Raw genomic sequence first — 8,827 nt, 5'->3', positions numbered from 1 at the left:
CAATTGCCCCAATTAGGTAAGCGCCAAGCGTCAAACCTCATAAGCCAGCTACAAAGCGTCAAAAGTGTAGTGGTGTTGCTCCAGCTGTGGTGGGAGCCGCAAGGGTTGCACGAGCTGCTCCACCGCGTAGTCGACGGCAACGACCAATAACGCCCTCCAAAAAAATTTCTGAATAAGCCAAAACTTTCGTAGGCCTATATATAGTATAATCCTAGCTTTGCGCAATTTTATTACGATTTGTAGTGGCTCTACAGCCTCATCTTGTTGACTATATTGAGTTGTTGGGGGTGCTCAACTGGCGATGGTGCTCATCTGGTGCACGGGCACTGTAGGTCATTGCGCGTCCATGCAGGTTACCCCGGACCCTCAATCAACCTTGAATACCATCAAGCCACCATTGCATGCAAAACCGACAAAAAACTATCAAAACTTCCCTAAACTAGACCAATACTACACATCAGTGCCGCTAAAATGGTCGGCTCAATACCAAACGACATTTTCCAATTCTCCACCTACGCTGCTCTCAATGCGGGCTTCAACAAGGGCCAACCGCGAACAGCAGACCTAACATCGCACGGCACCGATGGCATTGGTGTCTATGAAGACGGTAGTCTGATGATCCTAAAAGGCCAACAAGCACATGCTATTTCCAGAGACGGAAAAGCGAAACCAGCGCCCATGGAAGCACGCCTGCCCCTGGCCTTGGTCACTGTATACGAGCCCAACTTCCGCATCAAAATTCCAGCCATCTCGCTAGACGCGCTTGAGGAACTCACGTCCTCGGACCAAATGGGCCCGACCAAAGGCGTCAATACACTCATGCCATTCCGCATCTTCGGCCGTTTCCAGTCGATTGAGTTTGAGCACGGGCCCAATCAGAGTGAAATCGACGGTATGATTTTTGGCTTCATTGTGCCCGAGTGGATGCGCAGTATTAGTGGTCCGCGTGTGCACGCGCATTTTCTGGATACCAGCGAGGAGGTTGGCGGGAGAGTGGCGGATTTTCATATCGCTGAGGAGGCGCTGTTGGATTTTGCAAAGTGTGGGAGGTTTCATTTGGGGTTTCCGCAGGGAGAAGAGTGGGAGAATATCAAGTTGTGATTGTGGGGTTTATGGAAGGACTTGATTATCCCACGGCTCTCCAACTTTACCACAAGATACGCAAAATAGGAACATGAATCACGGAATCATGATTATGGCTTTATAGGAGACATGGATTGTTTGATCAGGCCTGACTCGGTCTTTGCAATGGTCGTGGAATTCAGGGTTGTTATTACACCTGAGAGAAACTTGCGCCACGTTTGGACCTGGATGTCTAGTAGAAACCCGGCTTTAAAATAATCAATGGAAATTGCCTATAATCGCAACTCAAGAAATCATCAGACAACAAACAAAGCAATTTTCGCCCTACGACACGATGAAATAAAGAGTCAACGAATAGATGCGATACTGGTACCAACACTACAAAGACTGGCTTCTTGCGGCACGATGAACACGTGTGATACAACATGTAGCACAAGAAGCGCACTATGCTTCCTAAATCATGCGTAGCCAAATCAAAATAACTTGTACCAAACTAAGACACAAGTAGCGCGGTTGAAATCGTAAAGATGATAACAGTTGCCAAACCTCTCTTAAAACCTCAACATATCACATGTCTACACAAAATACATCCACCAAGAACAACAGAGAAGTGACCCACCTGTCTGAATACGCTACGGTGAGAAATACGGCCCGATTTTTGGCAAAATCTCAGTCATGACCACGAGCCCACGCGTAAGATCCAACTGATTAAATATCCCCGTATCTGAGCATCTACCATGTACAATTCTTCACACATTCCATCCTGCATTCCTTCCACCTCATCTCCCCTACTCCAACATGTCTTTAAACAGAAAACAACAACAACACTTATTGAGTGTTCTTCTTACTAGAAGCCGCTTAGCATGCGTCGACCTCTCCCAGGTAGCCCGCAATGCCATCCAAACCATGCGACAAGCATAAGCCAGCCCGAAACCCACAACATCTCATTCTCATACAGCATTCCACGTCGATTTAGAGTTGAGATGACTAAAGCGCTGCGGCAGCCCGCCAACCCTGGTTCTCAGACTAAACCGCAATAAGTAGGCGTGCCATGCTGGAAGTTGCTGACTAAGACGAGAACAACGTCCATCCATGAGATCTGCTCAACGTTGTTTCACCGTGCCGTACTCAAATGTGTTGGATTCGTAATTGAGGTGTCTTTTGATACTGCTTTGATTCGCGCGTGGCTGCGAGAGTAGATATCTGGTTTATACGAAGGGTAAGACACATTGCGACACTTCTTCGAGGGCAGCGTGTCTAGGTATGGGGGTTCATGTTCGAAATCGAAATGCGTATGACAGCGGTAAGGCGGTAATGGGAATATCGGGTTTGAGATGCGAATATGGTGGTTGTGGGATCAAGTCGCTGTGATGATTAGCGGCTGGAATCATGATCGGGTGTTTGTAGACAGTGGTCTGATGTGGAAGACGAACTGGGGTAACCACCGGAGGACGGAAGTGATTGAGGGCTTGCGAAGCACCAAATGAGAGTGGATCATTTGATATTCGCGGGATAGTCTGAGTACAATATTTGCGTGTGGCGATAGGAGAACGTGGCAGATGAGCGGGCTCAAGGGAAGACGTACGTTTATACGTCTATACTGCTTAAATCAGGATTAATCATGAAATGGAATGGATATTAAGATTAGATACAGACAATACTGACCGAATTTCGGCTTGAAACATATATAAAACAGAAAGATTTTGCAACGTGTTGCTGATCGTTGCGCGATAGACTGTTGTATGACTGAAAATCCACAAGTGCACTGCAACACCATCACGCCCTCGCGAGGAGACAGCCGCCTGCACGCCAAAATGGGCAGTTACTGCTACCACCTGTCTCACAGCATCCAGACACTTCCAGTAACTGCACGGTATGCATTCTCGGCAGTTGCATGCTGACGGAAAGTCACAGCCTGTCACTGTTGCACTAACCGCATGGGGAATGTAGTTTGAATGTTTACTTTGTGGTCGCCCCGGTCAACCAGAATCAGCATATGTGGCTAGAAGCCTCTTGGAAGGCATGATCGGCAGTATGCCGGCGTCAAATGGCGTGACAACTGGCCTGGGTGGGCAGATAGGACGTCATGCCAGGCGCTCTAGCTCTAGGCCTGCACCAGAACGGGGCGAGATAAGGCCTTCGTGGCAGTTTCTCTAGGCTATGAGCCCATAATCCAGCAAGAGCTGGTGCAAAGTCAGGCCATCATGGCGATTTCCTGAGCAAGAAGGCCTCGCTAGCTCGAGGCTAGCCTGCTGTATCAAAATGCTCTGTTCTATGGGCTGATAGCGGCGTAAGGGCTGGTGCGGGATTATGCCTTCCTGCCAGCCTCTTCGGTTCTGGGCGTATAGAGAAACTGCCGCTGGGGCGAGGCCACGTCTTCCTGTCCATTTCTCTGAGTCCCGGCCGATAAGGAAGTGGCTGGTAGTGGAAGCCTGGCAGTAGCCTAGCGATGATCTGGCTTCGTGCCAGCCTCTTTGATTCTGAGCCTGTAGGAAAATGACAGCTGTGATGAAGCCACATCTTCCTGCCAGCCACTCTGGTTCTGGGCCTATTGGGAAGTGACATGTGACGGGGGCATGTAGGATGATCTGTCTTCATAGCAGTCTGGACGGGGCCGGACTGTGACGAGAGGCAAATTGTACGTTATCAGCGCGATTTTCTCTCAATGTATGACGCTCGAATTATTCCAAAGGCCGGCTGATGATGTGTCCTCATGTGTCTTCATGTGAGTCCTTGGCGGCTCTGGTCAGGAATATAAACCCCCTCCGCTCCCTCTTTCCTTCTCTTCTTCTTCACACCACTTGAGTCGTCTGCCGCTTCTTGTACAAGCAGCCATAGCCACTCAAGATGTCTTCGAGTACTTCCTCGATCAGGCTTTCGCGGGCTTCCACCCGCCACACGACTTCGACTCACCTGCCACGCTCGGAGCGCGCCGCCACGCGTATCCAGACTGGCAGCAACCGCTCACCTCAAGACCGATCAGGTGTAAGTGCATACCCCTCATGCCTTTTACATGTAGCTTACACTCAGGCAGCTTTTGTCGTCCAGGGAAGAGCGTGCCGCTGCACGTCTCCAACCTAACGGCACTCATCAAGGCCGCTCAGGGATGCCGTCATCCACCCTGATGCCTTCGCCACGACCAGAACGCGCTGCGGCGCCTTCCATTCGCTCACGGTCGACTGCCAGTACTGCCTCATCGCAGGCAGAGATGTGTACCGCCCCTGCTCCAGTTGCATCGCGCACTGGGCGGGCAGCGCCGCGTCTCGCTGGCACCAACACGACTTCCTCGACGGAGTCATCCATACGGGTACCTACCCGTACGACGTTCTCTACATCAACGGCTGCTTCACGCGCCGAACGAGCAGCTGCAAGGCCCGCTCGTTCCAACACTGCCTCTTCGTCTTCCGAGGCATCACGAGACCAAACCAGGTCAACCCGCAAGACTCTTGCGGAGTATGCGGCCGCTCGTGTCGAATACGAGAAGCGCTCTATTGAGCGTGAGAAACGTTTCGCCGAGCGGCTTGCACGTCGAAAACAATCGGGCACCACACTCTCTGTGTCCGAGGCCAGCACGTCGTCACGGTATGAACGCGCTACGGCGCCTTCCACTCGCTCCGTTTCGACTGCCAGTTCTGGCTCATCTGGGGCACCGTCCCCATCGACAATCGACTCGCTAGCAGAGATACGTGCTAGACGCGCTCTACGCGCTGCCGAGCGACAGTCTCGGCTCGAAAATTCAGCCTCCCCGGGCAAGGCATCACTCGTTCCTGCCTCCAGCTCGAGTGCCGAAAGGTCTTCTGGGCTTGCTCGGAAGGTTGCTTGGAGTATTTCTTCTCCAATATGTTCGTTTGATGTTAATTGAAGTAGGACGAGGGACGCCGCGCTGCTCCTGCAGCAAGATCGTTTCCTCGCTCGACCGCACAGCCAAAGACGGACCTGAGCGACCCATTCGTTACAAGGTCGGCTCAGGCGGAGAGGGATCGGAGGTTTGAGGAGAGGTGCCTTCTGCACGAGGCCAGGATGGCGGCGAAGGCGAAAGAGGAGGAGAAGAAGAGGCGGCAGGAGGAGGAGGAGGAGGAGGAGAGGGACCGGGTTTACGAGGAGAGGCGGCTCCTCCATGAAGCCAGGATGGCGGCGAAGGCGAAGGCGAAGGAAGAGGAGGAAAGGAGGAGGAAGGCGGAGGAGGAGGAGCGGGAGCTGGAGGAGGAGAGGCGACGTCTTATCGAAGACATCATTCGCTACCGCGGAGAGAAGAGGAGGGAGGCGGAGGAGGAGGCACGACGTGCCGAGGAGAAGAGGAGGAGGGAGGAGGAGGAAGAGAGGCGCCGGGCGGCCGAGGAGGCACGACGGGTGGAGGAGGAGAGGAGGAGGAGGGATCGCCTTGCGGAGGAAAGGCGTTACGAAGAGAGGCGGGCGGCGAGGGCCGCAGAGGCCGAGGCCATTCGGCGAGAGGAGGAAGAGTCTCTCGTTCGTTTTACTGAGAGATACCATATTCACCGGGAGAATATGGCCGAGAGGGCGGCGGAACTCGAAGAGATCCGCCAGGAAGAAGAGCAAAGCCGTCTTCGTTTTACCGAACGAAGGCGCAAAGCGGCAGTTGATGAGGTTCGCCCACCCGTCCAACCAAAGGCAAAGAGGTTGATCATCACCCGCAACAAGGGGAAGCCCGACGAGGTTGTTTCTATCGTTTACCTCGGGCGCCGGAAGCCAGCTCAGGCTCCGGTATCATCCCGTCTTCCTGCTCCGGAGGCACCCACTCATTTGGCCCCGGAAGCGCCCACTCGCCCGGCTGGAGGAGCAGTCACTCGTTCTGCTGTTCCTACCAAGCCAAAGTTGACTATCCGCCGAGGTCCTGAGCCTTCAGTTCCTCAGCCCGATATGTCAGCCATTTTGGCGGCGGCCCTCAATCCGCCACCAATTACCTACAACCCGCCGACTCGCTATGGCAGGTTCGCCCAGGAAGCAGCTACTCGTTCGGCTCCTGTGGCATCCACTCGTTCCAAGGCCAAAGCAGCCACTCGTTGTGCTTTGGACGACACCACTGGATCAGGTTCTTGCCTGAAGAAGACCGGCCCAGCCAAGGCAAAGTCGGTCCAATTTGCGCAAGAGTTGGAGACTGTCCGCCGCTTCCAAGACGACGGCTCCAACGACTACCTTCTTTACACGCCGTATGAAGGTCATGCGGCAAAACGACCTGTCCAGTGGAAAACTGGATCCGACGAGCCTGCAGTGCTCGATCGTCCATATGAGACGATGTGGGTCCAGCAGATGAAGAAGGCTGTGCTGGAGGAGCAACGATACGAAACCGGAAGGTCAATTTATAAACCGGTTACGCAGTTCAGGCACTCCAGCCAGAAGCACCGGGTGGAGCAGGTTCGAGACTTCTACGGAGTACAAGCTCTCGAGCAGGCGACCGAAGGTGGAAAGTGGACCGAGGTCAAGCAGAAGTTTCCGTGCTTCTATGGCCTCAGGAACACCCGTGTTGGCACCAAGTCGAGGTGGACTGGTGTACTCCTGGACGATTGCTATCCCTTCGAGGATGGGTTCCACCCAAGGTCATTTGGGAAACTCGTACGAAAAGGGGAGCGATCAGCCTTCCTCAGCGAACCTTACCAGGTCAACGAAGGCAATCCAGGAGTATTCGCCAAGTACCAATGCGAAAAGGGGGGAGCATGTCTGAAGTTTTTACACGCTCGGAGGTGTGGATGCGACAATGCTTGGGTGCAGTGGTTCGGAACGCCTGGCGATATGAAGGCGTACCGCGTCCCACGACAAAAGGCCTACTCGGCACCCAGTTCACCCGAATCCAGCAAGTAGATGAAGGCGGAGTTTGCGTAGTCTTTGCCTGGTTCTTCAGCGCAGCTACCATCTCTTGACCTACCGTCTCTGCTCGGTTTCAGCTCCAGGAATTCGACACGGTCTGAGTCAGGTCTATGGCTACGACCGAGAAGAATATACGGAGTAGTGAACACCCTCTCGCCACGCACAAGTACTGGAATTTCCTCGATCTCCTCGTCTAGGAACATCCCGGAAACCCAGGAAAATGCGGACTCGACGCCACTTCTTCATCGCGGCAAGACTTTTCAAGTCTCTAGGTTGAATGTTACCCTGTAAAAACATGTCCCCAGGCAGGTCAAACCTGGGTATCAAAACCCACGCGAATAAGATCTCGACTACATCAATCTCTCGTCTCGGCGGAGGCTGTAGAGAGCGAGTTTTCGAATTTTGAAGGTTGAATGTCATCCTGTAAAAACATGTCCCCAGGCAGGTTAAACCTGGGAAATCAAAACCCACGCACAAAACGGTCTCGGTCACGTCAACATCTCACTTCGGCGGAGCACGCAGAAGGAGTATACCCGAGTGTCGAATCGGTTGGATGTGCGACCAAAAACATCCAAAAGGTTGAATGTCATCCTGTAAAAACATATTCTCAGGCAGGTTAAACCTGGGACATCAAAACCCACGCAAACGAGATAAGACGGCGACGGCAGGTCCCTTCCCTCTTGGCGGAGAGGATTGGATCGCGCTTAGCTGGTTCTCGATGGTTGGATGTGTGACCGGAAACATCCCCCAGTTGGCATGGACCTGGGTAATCAAAACCTCTGCCCGAGTCGGTTCGAGTCGATCCAAGCCGGAGTCGAGCGGTTGAGCTTTTATCGATGTAGCGGTTACTGTCTCGAGACAGCGATGCGAGCATTGGTACGGGAACCCAATCGGCGACGGTGAGGGTTGATGTCGGTTGCCATCGAGTTGAACGGTCGAGCCTTTATCGATGAGGCGGTCACTGTCTTTCGAGACAGCGATACGAACGCCGGTACGGGAACCCAATCGACGAATATGGCGAACGATACGGACCGAGGAGGATTTCTTTTGTTCGGGTTGGGATTGGTTTTTTTTGTTTTTATTATGTTTCCTTTGTTTGAGTTGGGATCGGGGGTCGCATTTGATTGGGATTTGGTTGGGATTTGGATTTCGGCTTTGTTTTCGTCTGGCCAACTTGCTGATGGTACTGCTAACTGCGTCTAGGGCGACGATGATGATACCCCCTTCTCTTCCCCTCTTCCCTCCTTCTTTCCCCCTCCCCTTCTCCCCCACCCTTCCGTCATAGGTTTGTCATTTTCTTGGATCTTACTACTTCTCACAGGTTTCGACGCGGCCGGGTAATGCTTTTAGGCGCAAGCCTTCTCTTTTTTCCTTCATTTTTCTCCTCATCTTTCGGGGTCGACTTCAAACCCACGCTAAGTACTCTCTTATCCATACGCCTCATCATTGATTGACGAATTCGCAGGTTCATCTACAACTTGATTGTTTTTTCTTTTTATAAGTATCTCCTACCACTCATGTATGGCCTTTGTGTTAATGCACGAGATTCGACAGGTGTGCGCGATGCTGCAGCGTCGCGCGCTTCGGTCAGTCGGAATATTGGACGACGAGCTCTCCCACCTTCCCGCGGTGTCCGACGTGAGTAGCCTCGAGCGAATAGTCCGTCATGGCTTTTTTTCGATTGAGGAGAAACCAAGAGGAGAGATTGGGGGGGATATGTGGATGGTCGATCTTGATAGGTACCAATATCAATCGTTTGCCTTGAATCTATGCTGACCCGCGTCTCATGTTTTTTATTGTTCCATTAGAGTCTAGTGAGCTCGAGGCTATGTAAGACTTTGGCCGAGGCCGTTCTAACTAGATTTATTTACAAATACGAGTTTGTGCTTGAAGTGTGTCTGTGGTGCTTCGGCCTTTGTCT

General features: G+C 52.6%; 3 protein-coding genes across 3 annotated transcripts; 2 read left to right on the top strand and 1 right to left on the bottom strand.

Annotated features, from left to right (window-relative positions):
- Positions 1-471: 471 nt before the first annotated feature.
- SETTUDRAFT_155529 (uncharacterized protein) lies at positions 472-1,101 on the top strand (the record flags this gene model as incomplete). Its single annotated transcript, XM_008030409.1, has 1 exon — positions 472-1,101. The coding sequence occupies one exon, from the start codon at positions 472-474 to the stop codon at positions 1,099-1,101; it is 630 nt and encodes a 209-aa protein (XP_008028600.1).
- A 3,021-nt stretch (positions 1,102-4,122) lies between these two features.
- SETTUDRAFT_164464 (uncharacterized protein) lies at positions 4,123-5,297 on the top strand (the record flags this gene model as incomplete). The annotated part of the gene is made up of 1 exon (XM_008030408.1): positions 4,123-5,297. A coding segment is annotated over exon 1 (752 nt), but the record flags the coding sequence as incomplete, so codon positions are not given.
- Positions 5,298-7,522: 2,225 nt separating this feature from the next.
- SETTUDRAFT_155527 (uncharacterized protein) lies at positions 7,523-7,780 on the bottom strand (the record flags this gene model as incomplete). The annotated part of the gene is made up of 1 exon (XM_008030407.1): positions 7,523-7,780. One exon carries the CDS (start codon positions 7,778-7,780, stop codon positions 7,523-7,525), a length of 258 nt encoding a protein of 85 aa, XP_008028598.1.
- Positions 7,781-8,827: the final 1,047 nt, after the last annotated feature.

The sequence above is a fragment of the Exserohilum turcica genome, assembly GCF_000359705.1.
Source record: "Exserohilum turcica Et28A unplaced genomic scaffold SETTUscaffold_4, whole genome shotgun sequence".
Classification (NCBI taxonomy): Eukaryota; Fungi; Ascomycota; class Dothideomycetes; order Pleosporales; family Pleosporaceae; genus Exserohilum; species Exserohilum turcicum.
This window is presented reverse-complemented; position numbering and strand designations above follow the sequence as displayed.